The 27,539-nt window shown below is 47.1% G+C and overlaps 1 protein-coding gene across 1 annotated transcript in view; it reads left to right on the forward strand.

Moving 5' to 3' along the window:
- Positions 1 to 24,236, forward strand: part of NOC4L (nucleolar complex associated 4 homolog) — a 97,980-nt gene extending 73,744 nt beyond the window's left edge. The window contains exons 12-15 of the mRNA XM_078667887.1: positions 1,467 to 1,630; positions 7,024 to 7,106; positions 7,240 to 7,353; positions 23,975 to 24,236. Coding sequence (XP_078524013.1) covers positions 1,467 to 1,630; positions 7,024 to 7,106; positions 7,240 to 7,353; positions 23,975 to 24,091 — 478 coding nt within the window. The 3' untranslated portion in view covers positions 24,092 to 24,236. The remainder of the gene's footprint in view (positions 1 to 1,466; positions 1,631 to 7,023; positions 7,107 to 7,239; positions 7,354 to 23,974) is intronic.
- Positions 24,237 to 27,539: the final 3,303 nt, after the last annotated feature.

Raw genomic sequence — 27,539 nt, forward strand, 5'->3', positions numbered from 1 at the left:
CAACTGTAAGTGCTGTAAAAAATAGTTCAAAAGAAAAATAGCCGATAAGTGGCCTCACACCAACAGGACTTTGCATGATGGGATTTTAAGTCCAACCGCAAAGTAACAAATGAAACTGCAGGTCCTGGAACTACACTTTTTCGAGGTACGATGTAGCTGGATGAACGTGTCACATACGGTAGGGGACCACCAAGCAGGCAGGTCTAACTATCCGACGAGAAGCCAGTGCTCTGACCACATAGAAAGGAGCGCTGGGTACACTGAAATCGAACGCAAAGGAACAGGACGGTCTATTCCTTTGCTTTTGGTTTCAGCAGAGGAGACACTCCACTGCGGGCCCCACAGATTGAAGAACTCTGCTCTAGATCTACCAAGCCAGATGTGTGTCAATTGCTCTATATGGGGCCAGAGTTTGGGGATATCATTGTGATAATAGTTTGCAGACGGAGGAAAATTCTTTCCTCAAAAAGCTTTTATGTTTGCCTACATCTGCCCCAACAGAGCTGATCCACAGAGAATTGGGGATTAACTATTTGATAGATCTGTTATCCCTCAGGCCCCTTATGGTTTGGCGATCAATCTGGGTAAAGGAGGAGACAGCTTTCAATAGATCTGTTATAGAGGACTGTCTCGCTTTAGATAATTATCTAAAAATTCCCTGGTTAAAATATAGTCGACTGTTTTCTGGAAATTTTTGACATAAATATAACGGCCGACCCATGTGTTGCTGCCGCAATACCCAAAAATGAGCTGAAGTCAACATTTTTATTGCATAGAATGAGGAGGTGGTCAGTAAAGAATGGGTTATTGTCTTCCACCCTGTTTTATAATAGCCATATTGCAAATGAAGGTTACCCCCTATACCTATCTCAGGTGACCAAGCCATCACATAGATTTGTACTTATTAGACGTAGGTTCGGGTTGGTACACCATTTGGTGACATTTCCCCACCTAAACAACTATCCGACCGGACCTTGCCCATGTGATGGTCTATCGAAGCAGAGCACCTTGCACTTTCTTATGATATGCAAACTTTATATGAGTTTTCGTATTGCCTATTTAAAACCTTTGTTTATCAAATATGGTTCCCGATCTATCAATGATGCAATGAAATTAATTTTTAACATGCAATCTGTAGATATATGCTTTTTTACTGCTACATTTTTAAACCAATCAATTAATGCCAGGAAAAGTATGATATTTTAACTCATATGTTTGTAAATTTTGTTAAATTCTGCAATTTTTCTATGTCTCATCTGCTTTCTATGGTCATTTTTATATGCACCGAATAAAGCTTTATGAATATGAGTATATAACTGTGCAGAGAGCTTAATAGGTGGCAGTAGAATCACCTGAAGTGAGTATGTGCTTCCCTTTCCTCCCTATTCTTCCAGCTACATTGAAGCCTGGAGTTGACCACATTTTGTAAGCTTTGGGTACTTCTAACTCCCTTTTATTTTGCACAGGCATCTCCCATCGTACCTGGTGTGCGCCTTTGCCAAGCGCTTGTCCCGTCTCTCACTCACAGCTCCTCCTCAAGCTTTGCTGATGATCATTCCCTTCATTTACAACCTCATCCGAAGACATCCAGCCTGCCGGACTCTCATCCACCGACCGAGTGGACTCTCAGGTAATGATGCAAACGGGCTCGTTAACTGAACGGAGCTCTGGCTGTCTTTATTGGGAGAGTTTCTCATCAGAGGTGTATATCTGCTTGAATTGGCACTGCAGATTAGCCCATCAACTCTAAAACGACACTGGTTTAGCCAGTACAAAGGTTTGTGCAGTCGATTCTTGTGCTACAGAGGCCTCTGTTTCACCTGCAGCTCGCATGTTTGAATCGCAGGTGGGCCTCCTTGTTTTTTCCCATTTTTTTTAGGTTGATAAACCTCAGTACCAAGCATTTTGCGAAAAATCTGTGTATATATGTATGTATTTGTGTATATATATATATATATATATATATATATATATATATATATATATACATACATATACATATACATATATACATACACACACACACACACACACCTCACCTGGGCAGGAAATTGCTTTTTTTGTGCCAGGAGGGACTAAAATCTTTAAGGCCACGGAACCAAAGAGGTCAAGCCGTAAATGGGCAAACTACCGAAGGCGCCAAAGAAACAGGGCGGCAAAAAGGAGGTTTCCAAAGGACGAGGCAGGGAGCTGCTTCCGCACAGGATTAGTGGGGAATAAAAACCAAACTATCGTCAACCTAACACCTCTAAAACTAACAAAAGATGAAGAGGAAATCCTCAAATTGGGCTTGACATATGCATCCCATTGTAATTTCAACTATGCGGCCACACGTTGTGATGTGTACAAAGCAGTTCGCAAACTCAAGTTAAGAAAATTCTATGCTTTGAAGGATGAAAACATAAATACAGCTCAGATAACAGACTCTAACAGCGAGACTATGATTGCCACACAGGGTACTAAAATTGTCACTGAACTCCGGGTAACAGAAGGAATCGGCTACGAGGATATTCAGGAAATTGAAAAACAAACATTTGATGAATTGGGTAACAGATTAGTGGTAAAAACCCACTTCAGGCCACCCTCTGTATTTGTGCCGATTTTACCTAGAGACAACATAGATGTCTTCCATGAAAATGTGGTGGGGGACCTTAAACAACTACAAGGTGAGACAATGACTAAAAATAAAGATAAAAATCAAAAGAAGAAGAAATGGCGACACAATGCTCACACACAACAATATGAACTGTTAACTAAGAGACTTTCGCAAGATTAGGACATCATTGTGAGGGGAAGCGACAAGGGAGGCAATGTAGTCCTTATGTTAAAATCTGACTACGATCAGGAAGCTTATGCTCAACTGAATGACCGCAATTGTTATGAACAAGCTCAGATGCAAATACTAACAACAGTCAAAACAGACTACCACCAAAAATTGAACAAGTGGAAAGCCGCTAAACTTATCACCGAAGCGGAATACAAATACTTGAAAGTAGACCATCCTATCACACCCATTCTGTACTTTTTACCCAAAGTGCACAAAGATCCTCTACATCCACCCGGCAGACCTATAATCTCTGCCAGGAGCAGTCTCTTGGAGCACACCTCTGTTTATGTTGATTATTTTTTGCAGGGTTATGTGCGCAAGTTAGACTCCTACATTAAGGATACTGGGGATCTATTGACTAAAATTATGGACATTGAATGGGTAGTGGGGGATTGGCTTATCTCTCTGGATGTAACATCGCTGTATACCAGCATCTCCCATCTTGATGGTATTGCGGCAGTCAAATATTATCTATCAAGAAGGGGCTCTGAGTTTGAAGATCACAATGCTATGTTATTAAGCATGCTTCGTTTTTGTTTGGTGAACAACTTATTCCTGTTTAATCAACAACTTTACTGCCAGCTTCAGGGTGTGGCAATGGGGGCCAGCTTCTCCCCAAGCTTCGCATGTTTGCACATGGGAGCTTGGGAGGAGCTGGTCCTCAAACCCAATTACCAGAACATTGTTATTCACAACCTAATCAGATGGTATCGTTTTATAGACGACCTGATGATTATATGGAGGGGAAGTAAGGAGGAAGCATTGAGATTCATAGATACTTTAAACAACAACAATCTCAATCTTAGGTTTACTGCCACCCTTAGCCAAGAATCTATTACGTTTTTGGACACTGAACGTTACATCCATGATGGCCATCTTGAGAGCAGAATTTTCAGGAAAACAACTGCTGGAAACAGTATACTCCATGCAGCTCCTGCCCACCCGGCGCATCTAATTTCGAGCATCCCCTATGGAGATGCTTCGATTACGCCGAGTGTGTAGTAATCCCGAAGACTTGAAGGTAGCTCAGGAGGATAGTGAGAAACGATTTTTAGAACGTGGATACTCCAAACAAACAATTCACAAAGCCATAGAAAAATCCATGATGTCAACTAGGGAGGAACTCCTAACTGGAAGTAAAAGGAAGTCAGTGTCAGAGATGGGAGCTTTAGACAATGAGGTTGGCCCGGAAAACAAAAAGTTTCGTATGATAACAGGGTATAGTAGGCAACATAAAGAGTTATACAAAATTGTAAACAAACACTGGCCTCTAGTTACCCGAGACCCCATCATTGGAGCCACCCTCCCCAAGAAGATCTCTCTGACCTTCAGTAAGGCACCCTCCCTCAGAGATAAAATTGTTGACACTGAACCATTTAACAAAACATCATGGTGGCAACAAAACAAAGGATTCTACCGCTGTAAAATTTGTAAGGCGTGTGTCCATGGAGTAAATACCAAAATATACATGGACCGTTTCACTGAAATCCCTCACCCTATAACACAGGTCTTAACCTGTAAAACCGAATTTGCGGTTTATATACTCCAATGCCCTTGCCCTCTTAGATACGTGGGCAGCACGAAACTTGCGGTACATAAGCGCATTTTACAACACCTACGTGCGATTACCAATGGTGATAATACTTATCCAGTTGCCCGGCATTTTGGAGAAATGCATCAGAGCAATAACAGCTTACTCAAATACTGGGTAATTGACTCCATCCTAGCCAGTAGAAGGGGTGGAGATAGGGAAACTAAACTGAGGAGACTTGAAACTAAATATATCCTTTTACTCAACACCAAGAGTCCGGGGGGGGCTTAATGTTACGGAGGATCTGTATACGTGTTTACCTTAATTTATCCTAGATATAAACAGCATGAAATAGGATTTGGAATATCAGGATAATTTTAGCCCGGCTGGGAACCATTCAATGTAGCGTAGAATGTTCATATCATTCTAAATGTTCAAGTTTTGGATTAGTTGAATCTGACATTGACCTGTACTTACTGCCTATTGAGTAATAGGCTGATTTCACTTAGATGGGTATGGTTGAGTATGGTAGACTAATTGGGTCCTTGGTCCGTGGTAGTCATTCATACTCCTCCTTTTAATGCACTTTATTCACGGTGTTTATTATCAAAATGCAGTAAATTATATTAGAGATAAAACAATATCAGTATCAACCTGAGGTTGAACAAAGGTTTAATTCGTTCATCAAAAAATACGCTAGGGACTGTTGATTTTAATATTTCTATTTATACTTGAAATGTATTTGAAGTTAAGTAGATATATGATTCAAATTAATAGTGATATAGTATTGCATGATAGGGCCCTGGATTTGAAAGGGCAACCTGTCATATGATTACGGATATATTTCTTGCACTTTCAAGCAGTATTTTGCACGTTGCAGATTTTTGCACATTTGTTATGTTTTGCACATTGAAAATTGCACTATTGCGAACTTTGCACATACTAGATCAGTATGCATTTGCACTTTATTTTGAAATATGTAATCAATGCTGTAATGTATATACAATTGGGTATTTTACCATGATTTGATATCTTCAGTCCAAATAGATCTATTGCGAACTTTTGATGAACTTTATACACTTTTTTGATATTAACCTCTGTATACACCTAAAGGAAAATATAATTTATATTTATTTCGTTTCTGGTATTTTAGCACGATTTTGTTAAAACTGTTTAAATGTGTTTTCCAATTATTTACACGTTGGGAAACTGATTAAGTATCTCTTCTATGTTTATTGTAACACACTGCCCTCCCATGTGACGACCTTTATCCAATCACTGGCATTATAAAATGGTGTTTCATGCAAATGAACATTGTCATGTGAACAAGGCTCTTGCGAGCCGAAACGTCATGAGGCTTTTTTCTGCACCTTAATTAAAAATTGGAGCACTACAGATGGTCCGTGTCCGTTGACTTTTTTCCTGGCTGGAGTTGGTCCAGAGCGCGAGGAAGGTGACGGTGTGTTCGATATATATATATATATATATATATATATATATATATATATATATATATATATAAAATCTACACACATACGTATATTTTTAAGGCATTTCTATTTCGAGGTTGCTCTGGCAGTAGCTTTTCTTTAAAAAAAAAAAAAAGCTCTATATGCTTAATCCCATTTCAGGGGCTGTTGTTTGCTGTTGCAGTAGAGTGTGTCTTGATTTTGCTAATGTTTTGCTTCTTATTCTTCTAAAAGTGTAAAGTTATTTTTATATCTAATTTTTAGTTTTCGTTGTTTATATTTTTGTTTCATTTGCTGAACATTAGGAGAGTCTTCTCCATGTATTTCACGGTTGGTTCATGCATCCTTTTGGGATGCTTATACCTCCACAAGTTGGGGACAGTAAAATCCGAAACACTTTAAACACTATAAAAATGGCATCCGCAACGGTTTCTACAAGACCCGTTCCAACAAGCACATTTTTAACCACTCTCTTTTCTATTAAAATCACAGTTATCCTCTGGAGAGAAAGCAAGGAGTAGGGGAACATGTGTATATGTGGGTGTTTGATCACTGAAATAAAGATGTAGGTATGAGCTCTATGCAGAGAAACTATAAGCAAAACTAAAGTATAGGTGGAGACAAAAAGCTCCCCAGATTGACACGCTTGGATGATCGAGGGTTCCCCAGACAGTTTACTGTATGAGGCTATATGATGCATAACAAGGCTAGTTGATGAGTCATTCAAATCATCTGGCATCCTGGAGCCAGGCGCCTGAGGCCAGGTTTATCACCTCTCTTTAGCCCCTACTGTGTGCACCTTCAGCACAACTGTGGGCACCTCTGACAAAATGTATTCTACTGCTCAGCTTGGAAATTTGGTTGTAGGTCTGAGAGTCATTCTTTCTAAATACTATGTAGACCTATTCCTGATGTGGGGACCACATCTTCTCGCGACTAACCCGTGCTGTATTTCCTTTGCTGCATTTCCTTTGCTATTAAACTACTGGTACCATAAAATACGTTCTACAATACAGATGCAGCTTATCCAGTGCTTCACTCTTGGAGTGAGCGAATGAGCTTTATAGTTTGTACATTAGTGCACCCTGTGGACTGTAAAGTCAGGAATGTGTGTTCTTGCCCCATCAAATCTGCCATATTGTCCATCTCGCACTCCTCCCACACAGCGACATTTATTGTTTTTTTTATGTGGGTAGATCTCTCTGGTGATCCGTTCATAATGGAAGAGGACGATCCTGCTAAGAGCAGAGCACAGGAGAGCTGTCTGTGGGAGTTGAAGGTGAGTCGCCATAGGCTCTGTGTTGATATCGGAACATGTGGTGCTTCCTGCTCTGTGTTTGTCCTTGTCTTGAACAACTGTGTGTAGGCTAGGTTCAGTTTTATCAGGTATTCCTGTTCTTGCCCCTCTGCAGGCTCTTCAGAAACATTACCTTCCAGATGTGGCAAAAGCAGCCGGTGTTCTGAACCGACCACTGTCTGAGAAAGAAGACGACATATCCGATCTCTTGGAGATCTCACCATCTGAGGCAAGTGTTACTGCTTATGTAGGACTAGGCTGAAACTGGATGCATGCGCAGTTACAAATGCTTCAATGTGATAAAAAGTGCTCCATTTCATCTAAGATTGTTCAAGCACACTACTGCTCATGTGCAATTTCTGCTCCTAGAAGTGAATAAAGCCATTGAGCATTATAGCAATTGTTCAGCATAGAGTACCAGTTTATCTTGAGAAATAATGCTGCACACTGTTGCCGTACTTTTTTGTTCACAAGCGAAATCTGTTCCATTTGCATAGCATAACTTCAAATGTTATTGGAATAGATGTGAGCTTCTAATTTACGCTTTTGTGAAGGTGAATTAATTAATCAAAGGCTTGTGAGATATTCCATATCCTCCCCATCCCTGCCCTAAACATTTAATTTCTGTTAACACTAAGTAATTCTACATGCTTTAGCATTTATGTTCAAGGCATATGAGCTGCAGATTACATACTTGTGCATAGATCGCCATCTGGTGTTGGGCTCGGATGTTTGCAGTTTGTTGTTGTCTTGGAAGAAGTCTTAGTAGTCACGAGGTCGGTGACTCCTCCCTTGGACGATACTGCGCATGGGCATCGACTCCATCCTCCGATTGTTTTTTTTTCTGCCATCGGGTTTGGATGTGACTTGCTGCGCTCCTGTTAGGTACTGTGTTTCCCAACCTTTCGATGCGCAACCCATCACCAATCGATGGTATTGTTTCATTCGCGTGCCCTTTGACGCGCTAACTTTCAAATTCTTGATTCCGGTCGTCGAGGCGGGCCGCTCTGCCTATCGGCACCATTGGGGCCTAAGGCTAATGGAAAGGACTCCATTTAAACAATGCCCCCAGTGTGGAGCTACATTTCCACACAGGGTGTGCAACCTTTGCCTCTCGCCCGAACATGAGGAAAAGGATTGCCAAGCCTGCACCTCGTTTCAATCTAAAAAAAAGTATCCGTGATCGCCGGGCTCGACGTCCCGTTTTGGCCCAACAGGCTGCACCAGTACCAGACAACATTTTCGATGAAGGCCCGACTTTCCAGAGGCAGAAGATTCAGAGGAGCTTGACACAGTCACCGAAGCTCATGACTCAGACTCCGATGACCACATCACTCCAGGTCAACAAGTGAGTATAAATGCCCCTGCCCCACCCAAAAAGCAGAAGGCTCCGGTCAAAACTTTGCCTGAAGCCCTTAGTCGAGACGGAGGGAAAACTTCAGAAGCCCCGCCTCCGGGCCCGGCTTTGAAGACAAAGGAAAAGCCCTCCAGCAGCTCGGGACCGAGCAAGCCGCATATCAGTACCCATAAAACACCCTGTTACCAAAATCGAGGATACACCCTATTCCCGTTACGTCCAGAAAGGCCTTGGTATCAAACCCTTCAGCATCGAAAAACCATAAAGCCTCGGAACCGCACAAACACCGAAAGTCTTCAGATCTGAAGAAAATTCCAGACTCTGCACCAACTTCGAAGCCAGAGGAGCACAAGACCCCTCCTTTGGCTCTAGAGACTAAATCCAAATCACGTTCAGAACCGAAAAAATAGGCACCGAAATGGGACAACAAGCAGGAAGAACTGTTTCGATCAGATCCTGTCGATCTGAAACAAAAGACATTACATGTGGACCCTAAAACAGGCCATATTGTCAGTCTCCATCAAAGAAGAGGAAATCTGATACTGGATCGGATTGTCAGTGTGCTCGCGGGTGTTGGGTCCTGAGGCGGAAGCCGGGACTGCTGTGTGAGAGAGCGGACTAACTGCTTTTAAAGATTACTGTGTAATTGTGTACTTCGTATAGCTTTTAAAAGATTACTTTTTAAAAGTGTATTTGTGCTCCACTTACCGATCGCTCACTCTGGGCACACATTCTATCTGCTTCTGTACCCGCCCACTAATTCTGCTCGCCCCATTGCAGCCGATTAGGCGCTGCTGAGGTTAGAGTGTAAGACACCATCTTAGGTGAGGAGCAGGCGAGCGGCACAGTGCTCGGCCCCTCCCACCTCTACGGTCATATAATGAAACCCCCTCCCCGGAAGCGCAGCGGATGAGCGCAGCGGGCGCGTCGATGGCGCGCCAAAGACAAGCCCGTCTGCGCCCGTCCGCGACCAGCCAAGACCAGGGGCATACCATTCCGCCCGACCCATCCACTACTCCAGGGCCGATCTTTTGGAGTGCAATAACAAAGCTCATACATACTTATCAAGGGAAACACTCAGTCGGCTCTGTAAGTATGGTATCCTGAGTCAGGGCTGTCACCTGACCACCCGCGCAAACAACCAGGTACCGCCTGACCTACCCCTCCAGTCGCTTACTATTTTCTACTTAAACACCCGTTCCCTTGTCAAGCACCAGATGGACATTTTTCTGTTACTAGACACGGAGAAACCAGACATTCTCTTACTGGCAGAAACGTGGCTAACTCCTACCTCCGCACCCGACCTAATAGCGGCTCTGCCACCTAACTATTATATTATTCAGGCAGACCGTGTCACGGGGAAAGGGGGAGCAGGAGTCGCGGCAATTATCCACTCTAGCCTGGATGTCACCACCCTCACCTGTTTGACGGTAGTCAACACAGACAACCTAGTGTTAAAAATTGCTACTCCCCACATGACAATAGCATGTGTCCTCTTGTATAGACCCCCTACCTCGATGCCATCATTCCCTATGGCCCTAAGAGACCAAGTTGCTAATCTGGCACTTGACCACGCCAGGATCTTCCTAGTAGGTGATCTTAACTACTGGTACAAAGATCCCTCGGAGGGCCCTCAATCGGCCGAACTGACTGATCTTCTGTCCAACCTAAATTTTAATCAACTAGTGCTCTCCCCTACCCACTGCAAAGGTCACATCCTAGACCATGTGTGGTCCAATACCACATGTGTAACAACCCCGATAACCTTGCCATGCCTCTGGTCAGACCACCTAATTCTTAAATTTAAAATATGTATCACCCCCACTAGGACCACTGCGCCAATCGCCGGCGGGCTAGCTAGAAATTGGAATGCAATGGACAAAACTACTTTTTTACAGTCACTAGCTAATGCCATCCCTCCCCTGGACAACGATATAAACTCTTCAGTATCCACTCTCACAGGCTGGCTACAAGCAGCTAGTAATCTTCATGCCCCGTACAAAAGAATTAGATTGGCACGGCGCACGGATGCCAATAGAGGGTTCTCCTCTGACTTAAAAACTAGGAAACTGGCCCTACGGCATCTAGAACGCCTTTGGCGCCGCAAATATGATCCTGAGCTAAAAATTAAATATGTCAGGACTAGAAAGGACTACATGAATGCCATCTCCGCAGCAAAGGCGGATTACTTTTCTTCCCGAATCCTAGATTCCTCAAACAAATCTAAGGATATTTTCTCTATTTTTAATGAACTGACGAATTTGGAGAATGTCCGCCCCAAGGTAATTCCTACCCAGTGTCTGTGTGATTCACTCAACACCTACTTCGGTGACAAAATTGCAGACATTAAAACCAGCATTCCTCAACCTGTGACCCCAATCACGACCGGTATGGCAATTAAGACCAGTACTGCCACCTTCACTAATTTTCAGCCCATAACTCAGGTCCATCTCTTGGAACTAATGACAAGAGTCAAATCTGGTTCCCCATTGGACATCTGCCCCCCCGCATCTTAAAAGAGTGTTTCTCCACCTACCCAGCCCCTGCCCTTGCACTTTTAAATGACTCCCTCACCTCAGGCATAGTTACATCTGCCTTTAAAGAAGCCACGGTCATACCTCTCTTGAAAAAACCTGGGGCTGACCCTGCCTGTAAGGCGAACTACCGGCCCATCTCCATATTGCCTTACTTGGCAAAAGTCCTTTAGGCACACGTGGCGAAATGCCTCTCTAATTTTCTGGAGGAGTCTTCCTGTTTTGACCCCCACCAGGCTGGATTCCTGCCAGCACATTCAACAGAGGCAGTGGTCACCACAGTTTTGGACACACTGCGAGACTGTGCAGATAGACGCTCCCCCCAGGCCTTGGTGCTCCTAGACCTGTCAGCCGCGTTCGACATGGTCGACCATAACATCTTGATCGACCGTTTCGGACAGGCCGGCATACGGGACACGGCGGCATGCTGGCTGAGGTCCTTCTTGGAGAACCGCTCTCAAGCGGTTCGCCTGGGAGACCTAACCGGTGTTAAACAGCCCATCTTATGTGGAGTGCCACAGGGCTCCTCCATGTCACCTCACCTTTTCAACATATATATACTCCCTCTTATTCAAACCCTCAGAGACAAACAGGTGAGAGTCTTCAATTATGCTGATGTCTTACAGCTACTCTTTACCATCGATAACTCTGAAAACTCCATTCTCCATTTCCAGTCTACCATGAGGTTTATTAAATCCTGGATGGACCAAAACCAGCTGAAATTAAATCCAGGTAAAACCGAATTGGTATTGACTGGGGACAGCGCCAAGCATTGGGGCCCCCACTACTGGCCATCAGATCTGGGTCAAGCTCCGCCACCATCACCATCGGCCAAAACGCTTGGAGTTATCGTGGACAGCGATCTCTCATTAAAAGCACAAGTGGGCAAGATGGTTTCCAAATGCTTCTTTCAGCTAAAAAAAATTCGGAAGGTCCGGCGACTATTAACGTCGGAAGCAATCACTCAGGTTGTGATCGCCACTGTTCTGTCCCATCTGGATTACGCGAATGCCATCTACCTGGGTCTTCCCAACTATCTACTCAAGCGTCTCCAGATGGTTCAGAACTATGCCGCAAGGCTGATTCTAAAGCAACCAAGGTGGCATGCAGCTACTCCCCTACTCATTAAACTGCACTGGCTTCCGGTCACGCAACGCTGTGCTTTTAAAGTAGGTTGCATGATCTTTAAGTCCTTGCACGGCAAAAGCCCTAAATTCATCAACCAACTAATCACCAGATACGTTCCTTCTCGCAACCTTCGCTAACTCCACCAAGGCCTCCTCCAGACCCTCCCTTTCAAACTCAAACGTGCTGGTGGCCGTAGGTTTGCAACTCTTGCCTATGGAACACCTTTCCTTTGGAGATCCGGTACTGCCAAGATCTCCTATCTTTCCGGAAAGCGTTGAAGACCTGGCTATTTAGACAAGCATTTTAATTAACTCTCCACCACTCACCCTGACCTGTGCTACTGTTGATCTCAGCGCCAAGAAACTAATCAGTGATAGTGCGCACAATAAATAATTTAATAACATAACATAACATAACATCACACTCTCCTGAGGTACCTGTGAAGAAGAGAGACTTTGCAACTTCACCCCTAAGACCCTCTTCTCCTATTCTTCCTACCAAACCTTTGTCCCCTATACACTCTCCTATACACTCTCCTAGACTCTCTCCATACTCACCCTTACCACCACAGGATGAGTATGATTTAGGGGAGGGAGGTGGACGTGATAAGGATCCCTTAGATGACCCTGATGATGATGATACTACTCCACCACAGGATACATGGAACAATTACAACAATATCATAGATCCTCCAGACCTTCCTAATCCAGATGCATACCCATCTAAGCCATCCCCCCAGATGACAATATAGTTTAGTCGGCTCATTAATAGGGCTGCGCAGTACCATGGCGTTGTACTACATTCAGACCCCATGGAGGAAGACTTCCTACTGGACACATTTGCTCAGTCACAAAAAACAATACATACATTGCCCATGCTTAAAGGTGTCATTAAACATGCACCAGACCTATTTAAAGACCCTGTCAGGACCAGGATTTTCAATCCTCGAATTGATAAAAAGTATAAGCCGGCCACTAACGACCCAGTCTACATTAAAGGACAACTCCCTTTAGATTCTTTAGTGGTCTCCAATGCAAGAAAATGTGCTATTTTCCAAACCTCTGGTGATGCTCCACCCCCAGACAGAGTCTAAACTGGTGAATGCATCAGGTTTATGGGTTGCCTCCCAAGCAGCCAATCACTGGAGAATAGCTAATGCACAAGCATTGCTTGCCAGATATGACAGAGCTTACTACGATGAGCTAGAAGATCTTATTCAACATCTACCTGACCAATACAAAGCTAAAGCTAATGAAATGGTCCAAGAGGGCAAGTTAATTACAAATGCATCCATCAAATGTGCTCTTGATGCAGCAGACACAGCAGCTAGTTCTATTAATACCAGTGTCTTACTTGGCAGACATGCATAGTTGTGCATTTCTGGTTTTAAACAGGAAGTGCAAACACCTATCTTAAATCAGTTGTTCGATCAAGAACACCTCTTTGGCCCAGCTGTGGACACAGCTCTAGAAAAAATGAAAAACGAAACGACACTGCAAAATCTATGGGAGCATTACAATCTCAGACACCACGAGGTTCCTTTCTTCGCTCCTTTTATAGGGGCAGATCCAAAAACATTAGCACAGACACTACCTCCTCCTACAAGAGTCCCACGCAAACACCCCCAACAAGGGATATTTTAGGGGAGGGTACAGGGGAAACAATAACAAGGGGAGAGGTTGAGGTAACCACAACCAAACCTCCCCTACTACTAAACAATTACTTCCCTCTGCTCCCTCCAGACCATTCCACTCCGGTCGGAGGAAGACATCACAGTTCCTACCTAACTGGAACTCCATCACTACTGATAGGTGGATAAGACAAATTATCCAGTATGGTTGGTGGTGGAGAGGTGTGGTGCAGCGGCCAGGGCAGCTGACTTTGGAGCCCAGGGCTCACGGTTCGATCCCCGGCGGCAGATCCGCTCAGCACCATGTGACTCTAGGCAATAGCTCACTTAATTTCCACAACGGCCCCCAGCGCCTTGAGAGCCGTAAGGGTGAGTAGTTTGCGCTTTACAAATACCGGATTACTGCCTGGAACTTACCACAACTCCCCCCAATGTCCACGGAACATCTATCTGAAAGAGACACGTTAGTGATAGATTCCGTACCTTAGAATATCCCCAGGCGTCAGACTGGATCCGGAAATTTTTGCGTAGCAGTACCCTTGCGCGTCCGTAGGCGTCGTCTGCGGCTCCGCGTCCGTCGTCGGCATCCTGGGCGCCGTGATGACGTTGTCGGAGTACTTAGAGCGCCGCCTCCGCGTGCTGACGTCAGTTCTTCTTTTTTCCACGCCAGCAGCGCAGATCCGGAAAAAGTGGTACCTTAGTCTTTTTTTACTAAACTTTTTTGATCCCTTTTGATCATTTCTTTTTCGAGTCTTCGACTCCGAACGGTGCCGATAGGGATGCCAGGTTTTAAACCCTGTGAGGACTGCGACCGACTGATGTCGGTCACCGACCCTCACCGTCGGTGTCTCCACTGTCTCGGCGTCGACCACGATGACAAGACCTGTTCCGACTGCCGGGCCCTGACTTCGAAAGCTAGGCGGGAGCGGTCCCGCAAGCGACTCGAACTCCGGCAGTCGGCCCCGCGCCAGGAGAGGTCCCGGTCCGGACGGAGGTCGAGGGACCGGTCGCGGGAGCGGAGCCATCGGAGCTCCGGAAGTCGACATCACTCTTCAGGGTCGAAGTCGTCAGGTAAGCATAAGAAGTCGAAGAGACGTCATCGCTCTTCCGACCCCCCCCCCCCCCCCGACGCGGGTTCAGGTGGCACCGCCCACACGGCTCCGTCGGAGTCGTCGCGTCCGGCCCCATACCCTCCGGTCCCTGGGCCGCGCGTGACGCCGGAGGAGATCGAGCGGTTCCTCATGGCCATGAGGTCCCTCACTCCCCCGGCGGGCTCCGCGGCGCCTTCGGGCCCAGCAGACCCGTCTGGGGGCCCTAGCGGGTCGGGGCTTCGGCCCGACGCAGTCGGGTGCTTCAGCCCCGCCGGTGCCTTCGGGCACGGTGCCGCAGGCCCCCCACTGGATCCGGTTCCAGATCCGGGTCGTCGCCGGTGGACCTCACGACCTCCCCGACGCCGGTCCCTCAGGTGTCGCCACCGATGCCTCCCTCGATCCGGTTCCGGCGCCGGAACGGTGCCGCTGGGCGCCGCTTTCGACGCCGTTCAGAGAGTTTGTCTTCCATGAACCGTCCCCATCATTTGATCCCCCTGAGTACCAGGAGATGGGTGATGAGGAGTATTGGGAGGGGTCTGAGGACCCTCTGACACGGGAGTGTCAGTCCCAGGAGGACTGGACAGGTGGACTTGGGGATGCCAGTGATCTGGACACTTCGCCAGTCACTGGTTTTGTCTCCCCTCCTACCGTGGCTACGGAGGAGGGGGCTACCTATAGTGTGGTGCTGACGCGGGCGGCCAAGGCCTTGTGCCTTGAACTCTCCGTCGCGGCCGTGAGGACTAACCACCTCACTGAGGTCCTTAAACCGCAGTCAAGCTCAGCTGAGCCTCTGCTGCCGTTTAATGAGGCCTTCCCTGACAGGGAATCCAAGAGGTTTGAGCAATACGGTAAGAAAGTATTCTCCTCCCTAAGTCTGGGACTGCGGTCTTCCAACACCGCATGCCTCTTGGGCCGCTACACCCACTCCCTGTGGGATACGGTCGCGGACGTGCTGCCAGAAGGCCCGTTGGAGGTACGGGCTGAACTCGGCCAAGCCCTTGTGGAAGGCCGAGATGCGACACCTTATTCTATTCGGTGTGGACTGGATACCACCGACTCACTGGGCAGGGCGATGGCAACGACGGTGGCGATTCGTCGCCACGCCTGGTTGAGGTCCGCCAACTTCTCGGCTGATGTCCAGAATACACTTAAGGACATGCCATTTGATGGCCGTCGCCTTTTTGGCGAAGCAAACCATGCGCTTCAGCGTTTTAAGGACTCTAGGGCTACGGCCAAGTCCTTGGGGCTCTCGGCCCCGCGCCAGCAAATGGCTGCTTTTCGCTCCTTTCGTGGCCAAGGAAGGGGTGTACCCACACGTGCTGCCAGCCACGCGCCGCAGGATCATACCCAACGCGGTGGCGGCCGCGGAAACCGCCGTGGCGGCGGTCGGGGACAACGGCGAGGACAGTCCACACCTTCCCCCGCAGCATCCGCCTCAAAACCCTCCTAGTCCGTGCTTTCAGGCCCATGTGTCGCCAGTGGGGGGCAGGGTTTGCCATCACCTCCTCCACTGGCGCACTGTCACGTCGGACAGGTGGGTGCTGCAAATCATCCGAAGGGGCTACTCCCTCCCCTTCGAGGCGACCCCTCCAGCCATGCCACCGCAGAACCACCGTGTATCGGGGGATCATTTGCGACTTCTGCAGGAGGAAGTTACGGCCCTCTTGGCCAAGGGGGCCATTGAGCGCGTTCCTGGGCCAGAAGTAGGGTGTGGTTGCTACTCCCACTACTTTCTGGTACCCAAGAAGGGCAAAGGGGGCCTACGCCCTATCTTGGACCTACGGAACGTCAACGGCTTCCTCCGGTAGGAGAAGTTCAAAATGCTGACACTGGCTCAGGTCTTAGCTGCCCTGGACCCAGGAGGCTGGATGGTAGCGTTGGACTTGCAGGACGCTTATTTCCACATCCCCGTCCTGCCGGCCCACCGGCGCTACCTGCGGTTCACGGTTGGCCACGAGCACTTTCAGTTTACCGTGCTCCCCTTCGGCCTTACCAGCGCCCCACGGGTGTTCACGAAAGTGATGGCGGTGGTCGCAGCTCATCTGCGCAGGTTAGGGGTTTCAGTCTTCCCCTACCTCGACGACTGGTTGTTGAAGGCGGGCTCGCCCCAAACAGTCGTCAGCCACCTCCAGACGACGGCAAACCTCCTGTACCTGCTGGGGTTTTCCATCACTGTGCCGAAGTCACACCTGTGCCCCTCTCAGAAGCTCCTCTTCATCGGAGCGGTTCTCGACTCAGCGCAGTTTCGGGTTTATCCTCCCGAACAGCGGGTTCGGGACATTCAGGCTCTGATTCCACTCTTTCAGCCTTTGCCCCGGGTCTCGGTCAGGTTGACGCTGCGGCTTCTGGGGCTGATGGCCTCCTGCATCCTTCTGGTGCATCACGCCCGGTGGCGGATACAGGCTCTGCAGTGGGACCTGAAGTTTCAGTGGGCCCAGCATCAGGGCAACCTATCCGACCATGTCCTGATCTGGGAGGGCACTGCGAGACAGCTGCAGTGGTGGCTCACGGACCGCGATTGGGTCAGCGGCAGATCCCTCTCCCTTCCTCAACCGGAGCACGTAGTTGTGACGGACGTGTCCCTCCAGGGCTGGGGAGGCCACATGGGAGAGACGGAGATCAGAGGCCTTTGGTCTCCGCCGGAGTTCCGGCTCCATATCAACCTTTTTGGAGCTGCGGGCGATTCATCTAGCACTGAAGGCATTCATCCCCTCTGTTCGAGGGAGTGTAGTGCAGGTGTTCACGGACAACACCACCGCCATGTGGTACTGCAACAAACAAAGCGGGGTGGGGTCGTGGACCCTTTGCCAGGAGGCTCTGCGCCTCTGGCAGTGGCTGGAACATCAGGGCGTGACCCTGGTGGTTCAACACCTGGCAGGTTTTCTGAACGCCATGGCGGACAAACTCAGCCGTCGGTGCATGATGGATCACGAATGGCGTCTGAACTTGGACGTGGCGCAAGGCCTCTTTCAGCAGTGGGGAGAGCCTTGGTTAGATCTATTCGCCACAGAAGAGAACGCGCAATGTCATCAGTTCTGCGCGTTGGAATTTCCAAGGCGGCACTCGCTCGGAGACGCTTTTTGTCGCGAGTGGAGTTGTGGTCTATTGTACGCTTTTCCGCCTATACCACTTCTGCCCAGAGTGCTGAAGAAGATCAAGCGCGACCGGGCCCAAGTCATCCTTGTGGCTCCGGACTGGGCAAGAAGGTACTGGTATCCAGAGCTACTCAGTATGTCAGTCGATCCCCCGGTTCGTCTGCCTCTTCAGGAGGACCTTCTGTCGCAGCAGCATGGGACGGTACTCCACCCGAACCTGTCCAGTCTCCAGCTCCATGCTTGGAGATTGAGCGGCGACAGTTGAGGCCATTTGACTTGCCTCCTGAAGTCTGTAATGTCATTCTGGCAGCCAGGCGTCCCTCCACAAAGTCGGTATACGCCTGCAGGTGGAACAGATTTGTGGCATGGTGCACAGCAAAGGCTGTGGATCCTCTTGCTGCCCCTTTTTCTGAGGTTCTTCTCTTCCTTCTTTCTCTTGCCAAGCAGGGCTCTGCTCTGGGCACTATCAAGGGCTACCTGTCTGACCTTTCAGCTTTCTTAAGGCTGCCTGATCAACCTTCTTTGTTCAAGTCCCCTATTGTAACTCGTTTTCTGAAGGGCATCACACACATGTTCCCTCCTGTTCCGTTTGTGATGCCTCAGTGGGACTTGAACCTTGTTCTTACGTTTCTGATGTGCTCTCCCTTTGAGCCACTTCACAACTGTCCTCTCCGTCTTCTTACTTTGAAGACTGCTTTCCAGGTTGCCGTCACCTCGGCCAGGAGAGTGAGTGAGCTCCAGGCTCTTTCATGTACACCCCCTTTCCTTTCTGTCCATCCGGACAAGGTTGTGTTGCGTACTAAGCCATCTTTCCTGCCCAAGGTTGTCACGGCCTTCCATATCGGGCAGTCTATTACCTTGTCCACCTTCTTTCCGCCACCGCATCCCTCTAAAGAGGAAGAGCGGCTCCACCGCCTGGACCCAAAACGTGCGCTTTCATTCTACTTGGATCGCACACGCCAGTTCCGGGTGGATGACCAACTCTTTGTTGGTTACGTGGGCGCTAAGAAGGGAAAAGCGGTGCACAAGCGGACCATCTCTTGGTGGATCATCTTGTGTATCCAGGCATGTTACTCCTTGGCTAAGAAGGAGCCCCCTGTTGGATTGCGGGCTCATTCCACCCGGGCCACGGCGACTACAACTGCCCTGGGCCGGAGAGTGCCCTTGCAGGACATTTGCCAGGCAGCTACGTGGGCCTCGCTGCACACGTTTGCAAGACACTACTGCCTGGACAGTCAAGTCCGGAGGGATGGCTTCTTTGGCCGTTCCATCCTCCAGGACTTTCTGGTGTGATTATTGGTTCGCAGACCCACCACCGGGGTTGGTATTGCTGGGGTATCTATTCTAAGGTAAGAAATCTATCACTAACGTGTCTCTTTCAGATGCACAAGTTACTACTTGTGTAACAATATATCTGTAAGAGACATTAGTTAGTGATAGATTCCTTACCGACCCACCCATCCTCCCCGTTCTGCGAACCGATATCTAGGGTTAAGGTCATCCCCTTTCAGGGCCCTAGTTTCAATGGAACCAGTGTTGGTTTTTAACATGGCTCAGCGCTTCTGGCGAGGAAAAGCTGTGTCTAAGAACTGACGTCAGCACGCGGAGGCGGCGTCTAAGTACTCCGACGACGTCATCACGGCGCCCACGACGGACGCGGAGCCGCAGACGACGCCTACCGACGCGCAAGGGTACTGCAACTCAAAAATTTCCAGATCCAGTCTGACGCCTGGGGATATTCTAAGGTAAGGAATCTATCACTAACTAATGTCTCTTACAGATATATCGTTACACAAGTAGTAACTTGTGCAACGCTCCTCAAACAGAAAATTCTCTTACTTCTTCAAAAGCATGCAATAGATCCAGTTCCCCTCCAGCATCAAGGCACAGGGGTTTACTCCCTTTACTTTCTCATCCCAAAAAAAGGACGGTACTCTCAGACCAATACTAGACCTCAGACCTCTCAATATCTACATACAATCAGATCATCTTCACATGATCACTCTTCAACAGGTCCTCCCACTGGTCCAACAAGGAGACTTCCTTGCCACTCTAGACCTCAAGGACGCCTACTTCCATATTCCTGTACACCCTGCTCACTGGAAATATCTAAGGTTTGTAGTGGACAGTCAGCACTATCAATTCAAGGTCCTCCCATTATAATTGACCACAGCACCCAGAGTCTTCACAAAGTGTCTGGCGGTAGTAGCCACCCACTTGCGCAGACAACAAATTCATGTGTTTCCATACCTGGACGACTGGCTAATAAAAGCCAAGTCATACAGTCAGTGTGTTCACCACATTCACCAAACAATTCATCTGCTACACAACTTGGGGCTCATGATAAACCTCACCAAATCACATCTTCAGCTGTCTCACATACATCAGTATCTAGGGGCCACAATAGACCCTTCCAAAGCCCTTGCATATCCCAGTCCAGTCAGGATAGCCAGTATGCAAACGCTCATAACACAATTTCAGCCCCAACACTCACTACCAGCTAGAGTGTTTATGCAACTCATAGGAATGATGGCCTCTTGCATTTTCATAGTACCTCATGCAAGACTTCCGATGCACCCTTTACAAGAATGTCAGTGGAACCAGGCTCAAGGTCAACTTTCAGATTTGGTGTTGGTGGTCAGCCGCACACATCACTCTCTGTAGTGGTGGAACACACAACCTTTCCAAAGGGCAGCCGTTCCTAGACCCAGTTCGACAGATAGTGCTAACAGCGTCCGCATCACTCACTGGCTGGGGAGCCCATCTCCTAAAACCTACAATTCAGGGCAGGTGGACACCTCAACAAAAGCTGCTCCACATCAATCACCTCGAATTATTGGCAATCTTTCTAGCGTTAAAATCATTCCAAACACATTTCATCAACAAAACTGTCCTTGTCCGCACAGACAATATGACAGCAATGTATTATATACAAAAACAAGGAGGAACACATTCTTTGCAGCTTTCTCAACTAGTGCAAAATATATGGTGATGGGCCATCCCCCAAAGAATATACCTTCTAGCAGAACATCTTCTAGGGGTACACAATCAGATTGTGGATCTGCTCAGTTGTAAGACACAGCGGATACATGAATGGGAACTTCATCCTCAAGTTCTTCATCCATTTTTTCACATGTGGCACCACCCAGACATAAGTCTGTTCGCCATACACGCAAACGAAAAATGCCCAACCTTCGCCGCCAGGTATCCACACCCATTGTCTAAGGGCAATGCGATATGGGTGTACTGGTCAGGCAAATTTGCAAACACTTTTCCGCCACTCCTGCTCATCACATTAGTAGTGCGGAAGCTCAAGCAACAGTCTCTCAAAATGATCCTAGTTGCTCCAACATGGGCCCGACAACCATGGTTCACAACACTCCTTGAACTCTTAGTAGTTCCTCACCAAAAACTACAGCTCTCCCCAAAGCTTCTTACACAGAACCATGGAGAAATAAGGCATCCAGATCCAGCTCAACTGAACCTGGCAATCTGGCTCCTGAAGTACTAGAGTTTGGTTACCTCAACCTCCCACCGGATTGTATGAACATTCTTAAGGAAGCGAGACGCCCTACTAGAGCTTGCTATGCAGCCTATTGGAAAAGATTTGTTATTTGCTGCAATAACAAAATTGACCCACTAGATGCTTAAATTCAAAACATTATTTGCTATTTACTGCTTCTACAAAGATGTAATCTAGCATACACATCCATAAGTCTACATCTTGCTGCCCTTGCCCTTTACCTGCAAGACAGACAACATTTTTCATTGTTTAGGGTACCTGCTTTCAAAGCGTTCATGGAAGACGTTAAAAGGATAATTCCAGCCACAATCCCACCCTCTCGAGTGTGGAATATAAACATTGTTTTTACTAGGCTCATGGGTCACCCATTTGAACCTCTACACAAATGCGAATTGCAGTTCCTTACATGAAAAGTAACTTTCCTAGTTGCAATCACCTCTCTCAGAAGAGTAAATGAGATCCAGGTTTTAACCATACAAGAACCATTCTTACAAATCCATCATAACAAGGTGGTTCCTAGAACAAATCCAAAATTTCTTCCCAAGGTAATTTCTGCTTTCCATCTTATTCAATCTGTGGAATTGCCCGTTTGTTTCCCAAAACCAGATTCTGTAGCCGAAAGAGGGCTTCACATACTAATGTCAAAAGAGCTATACTTTATTACATTGACAGAACTAAACCCTTTAGAAAAACAAACCAACTGTTTGTAGCTTTCTCGCCACCTCATAAAGGAAACCCCATCTCCAAAGCTTGAATTGCCAGGTGGATAGTCAAATGTATTCAAATATGCTACCAGAAAGCAAAACACACATTAACAATTCCTCCTAGAGCGCACTTAACACGCAAACTAGGGGTTCCATTGCATTCTTAGGGAACATTCCCTTAGATGACATTTGTAAGGCAGCAAGATGGTCTACAACACACACCTTCACCAAACACTACTGTGTAGACATGCAGGCAAAACAGGCTTCTGTAGGCCAGGCTGTTCTTAAAACACTTTTTCAGACAACTGCAACAGATACGGGTGACCACCCCTAGGGGAAAACACTGCTATACAGTCTATGCACAAAAATCTATTCTGCAGCTCATATGCCTCGAACAGAAAATGCTACTTACCAGTAGGCATCTGTTCTTGGCATGTAGAGCTGCAGAATAACATAGGCCCACCCGTCTAGTCTAGTCTAGTCTGGACATTTGTATTGCGCACATATCACGTCCAAAGGAGTCTCATGTCTCCCCCGGTGCCTCTATCTGTTCCAGTGTTATCTTACTTAGATACATTCCACATGGACATCTTTTCTGTTTCTTACAAACTCTATCATTTCCCATCCTTGCGAAAAACTATCTGATCATGGAGACGATGCCCATGCGCAGTGTAGTCCAAGGGAGGAGTCCCCTATCTAATGACTACAAAGACTTTTTCCAAGACAACAACAAACTGCAAACATCCGAGCCCAACACCAGATGGCGATCTATGCACAAGTATGTTATTCTGCAGCTCTACATGCCAAGAACAGATTCATACTTGTAAGTAGCATTTTCGATTCCACTTTTTCCATTTCACTGTCCTTTATGCCTTCAGGCACTTGTCTTTTGCTTTTGTATTGATATGAAACATTAATACACTTCCTCAGCTGTGCATAGGTTTTTAACTCTGGCCACGTTTAACAAAAGATGCAACTGAAAGTAATGAGTTATAGAAAGGAAATGGGTAACGTCTTTATTATTTAGGGACCATTATTGTCCTCTTTTGTGATGTAGAGTTCATATGTAAATCCATTGTTGTTAAAAGTATCAAATTATGTGGCGAATGTTGGATTATGTGTTGTTTTTCACAGTCCCAGTATTGTGTAACTTCATTGAACCTGTTATTGAGTCATGTTCATTCTAACTAATTAACTGCTTCTGTTCAAAACCTTGGATCACAATCGCCTTCTGGGTGTTACTTATCCACATTTATAGTGCACGACTGGGCAGCATATTTTTCACCTCAAACTTTTATACACAGTATTTTTATCACCTGTAAGATTAATCGGATGGGCCTTGTTTGCTTTTCTCTGCCATGAGCCTCAGAATTAAAAGTGGCAGTGGCAATCATCTGCCCTGAGCCACAGACACAGAAGTAATGCCAGTATGGCAAGCTACAGTCTTTATGTAGATTCATCAACCACTGTTCAAAACAGCGTTGTACTATGAGTGCAAAGAGTTTGCTTATAAGGTGAGGAATGAGATGGTTAAGCACAGATCTCTGAAGTTGATGAGAATTTTATTACACACTTGTATAGTAATAAAGGAAAGGCAGCTAAATTACACAAACTGTATTTATTGAACGGATTGTCTATAAATGGGGTATACTGAATACATTCTGTGCAAATGAAGTATGCACATGTTCTAAGTTGTTTGTTGTTATAAAACAGCCTCAAAAGTGTCTCATCTCCTAAGCACACACCGTTCCACATCTCACATTCCTGTAATCTTTTTCTTTTTTTTAGCTGTTTGAAAGAGAACTGAAGAAAAAGGTGAAGCGAGTACCATTGGAGTTTGAACCTTTTCGAGGATTGTTTGGGAAGAAGGGTGACATCTGTTCAGTGCATTTTGTGTTGGAGTAGGTGTGTTAGACATGCTTCGTGTCAAGCATATGAAGATTGTCCAGGCTGGATTCAGTCAAGTGCTTGAAGGCGAGAGGAGGATCAATTTGTTGAGAGCAGTTTTGGATCATTGCAGCCAAAAAACAAATTAAATGTGTTTTTTTTATCCACCAGTGTGGTTTGATTTATTTTGAGTGTTATTTTCTGATTATTACATATGTAATATATCTGCGCTGGGAAGGTGCTTAGACCAGCAAGTGGAGGTCCTGGTGGTATTGGGTGGTGTTTCGAAAACCAGCCAACAGAGGGAATGTCAAATGTGCTACCAGTTATGGGCAATAAATGTATGGGTAACCCTCCTGGCATATGAACAAACTGGCACGTGAGATGCTAGGGACCCAGCAAAGAGATGGATGTTTGTGCTGTAAGTCAACAGCTGGGAGAAGGATACAGGTATCCCATGATGTTCTAGTTGGACAGCTAAGAGTTGGACGTATAGAGCGATACAGCTAAGTGATGGGTTTACTCATTAGGATCAGCTAGGCCAGTGCTGAAGTTTTCAAGTGGAACAGCTGATGGGTCTGTAGTGTAGAGATGCCTTTTGACCCCCTGTTTATTTACAGATTCAGAGAGGAGTGACTTCGGCTATATTGTTCATTGTCCTGCAGCGTGCTCATTGAGGGCAATTTCCACTCTTCAGAATTCATCTCAGACCACAAGCTGGGGGAAGGCAAAAGCCTACGATGAAACCCAACTATGTGGTTGAGTGAACAAGGGTCATGCAGAGCCCTTGGCATTAGAACTTACTTGCAAGAAGGTATCAGACTGGTGCTTTTCAGAAATAAAAACACACCACCTGGCAAGAGCGGCAAAATGTACTTACTAGATCGGTCAAGCATTAGACGCAGGAGTAAAATTGATTTTCTTCAAGCCCATGGAAGTCAGAGTCCGTTTAATGCGCCAGTAAGGTGTCACTGTAACATCCATGGGCAAAGAAGATTTTGCCCAAGTACTTCGCCTGGAACATTGCCACATTAAAATTAAGCTCTTGGACTGTACGCAGAAAGTTCCTTGTAACACAAGTTTGACTGTTGGTCGAGCGCCCTAATGGCTAGGGCGCTCGACCTCGGACCTGAGGATCTGGGTTCGAGTCTTGGTAACGACGCCAAACATCCTGTGATTCTGGGCAAATCACTTAATCGCCCCGTGCCCAACAAAAAAAATGAATGTGTCCTCATGTAACGTAATTGGTGCTATGTAAAGCACTCTGATACCCCATTCGAGTCAAGTTCGCGCTATATAAAAAACTCTGCCAAAAAAAACAAAAAACCCTGCACAGGAGCCCCTTTGAATCTCGCTGACCCATTGATGCATCATTTGATCTGGTGCCCAACCATGACACGAGGGACAACTGTGTTGTCTGTCTCCGGGAAATCCAGTCATGGATCACCATCTGGTAAAGATATCAGGTGGACATGTATGTCCTACAGGAGGAACACAATTTCTCAGTGGAAATGTTGTCTAGGTGAGCGAGGACGGGACAATTCTTCCCCGTGCTAAGTGGCATGTTAGAATTTGCCCTGTCAGGGAGAGCATGGTAACCTCTTGGGTTGAGAAAAGACATATAAGATCACTCCCAGTGACCCAGTCTACATCAGCCCCTCCAACTCACAGGTAATCCATGCCGCACGCAAATAGGCTTCTGTTCGGGCCACAGGTGACATCCCCCTTCCGGACAAGCGGAGGAAGAAGCTTGATGCTGCTGGGAAGAGCCATAGAAGCCACCACTCACTGGAGTACAGCCAACTCAGTCTGCTTCCTCTCCTGTCATGCTAGGGCTCAGTGGGACAAGATGCAGGAAGTGGTTAAGCATCTCACAGAGGAGTCCAGAAAGAGGGGGTAGGAAACAGTCGCAGAATGGAAGACCTTCTCCAGTGTCACTATCTCCTTTTCTCTAGACACTGCTGGCACAGCATCTCGAGGGTTCAACACTATCATCCTTCTCAGACGCTGTGCACCATATCTTGGGCTGTAAACCTGAAGTCCAACAACATCTGCTCATCCTGCCTTACGATGACGAACATCACTTCGGCTAAGAGCAGACTGCAGAAAAAAATCAAGATAGACCTGGATACTGCCAAAACCATGAGTGTCCTCTAGGTTTCATCCCGTAGAGGCTCCTTTCAGACACCAGTGTAGGGCCGGTTCCAAAGCCGCCTCCTAGTCCCTTCTCCCCCCTACCAGTGTCAGCAGCAGTCGCACCACGAGTAGACACCACAATGGTACACCATGGATGCCTATAGGGGTGACAACAAGAAGAAGAGGGGCATAAGAGGTTCCAGAAGATCTACCTCAAAACGTGGACTCCCCCTGATCATACATCACCTGTCGGGGCAGACTACGAGATTTCCTCCCTTGTTTGCAGGAAATCCTGCCAGACAGTGAGTATTAGCAGTGGTTCACCACAGATACTGCCTAGAACGTCTCTCACACACGCTCCCAACATCCAGTCACTCAAGCACACCTTCAGCAAAGAACATCTCAACCTTCTAGAGTAAGGGATACAAAAAAAGTCATACAACCAGTGGCGTAAGGGGGTTTACACTCTCAACTTTGTGATCCCTTAAGGTGGTTCCCTCAGGCCTATTCTGGACCTCTGGTCCCTCAACTGGTACATCCTCTCCGAACACTTCAATGTGATAACTCTGCCGGATGTCATCCCTCTTGTTCAACAAGACACGTAAATAGCAGCGTTGGGCCGCCAAAGCGTCTACTTTTAAATCCCCATTCATCCTGCCCACCGATGCGGCTTATGTTTTGTGGTAAAGGGCCATCACTATCAGTTCAAAGTACTTCCATTCGGCGTCACCACTGCCCCAAGGGTCTTCACCAAGTACCTAGCAGTGGTCACTGCCCACTTAGGGGTGGGGGTGGGGGAGGGGGGTCAGGGTGGGGGAGAGGGCAGCCATGTCTTCCCCTAGGAAGGATCAAGGAGGGTCATGTCATTCCAGCATCTTTTTCTTGTGTCTCAGCCGAATTGTCATCTAGGAGAGAGAGAGCGCCTTTATGCGCCTCCTAGGCATGGTGGCCTCATGCATTCTCATGCTGCCTCCATCTCGACTGACCATGCAGCTGCTGCAGCACTGCCTTTCAGCTCAGTGGTCACAGACAGAGGATATAGTGATGATAAAGGCCACTGCACATTGTAAATGTATAGGCATTTATATAGCGCACTACTTACCCGTAGGGTCCCAAGGCGCTTCGACCGCTGCGAAACCCTTCCTGGCTTCCCTGAGAGATGGTCCCTTAATGGGTATCTCCAGGGTGAGACCAGGCATCCCCTGCGGTCTGGTGGGGCCGTTAGTGAAGATGAGGCAAGCTAATGCCCAGAGTTGCCGAGTGTGAACGCTGATCAGAGTGGGCACCGAGGCGAGAGAATTATCGAGTCCGCTGACCCTGGTCCAGAAAC

This window comes from Lissotriton helveticus, chromosome 11 (genome assembly GCF_964261635.1).
Source record: "Lissotriton helveticus chromosome 11, aLisHel1.1, whole genome shotgun sequence".
NCBI lineage: Eukaryota > Metazoa > Chordata > Amphibia > Caudata > Salamandridae > Lissotriton > Lissotriton helveticus.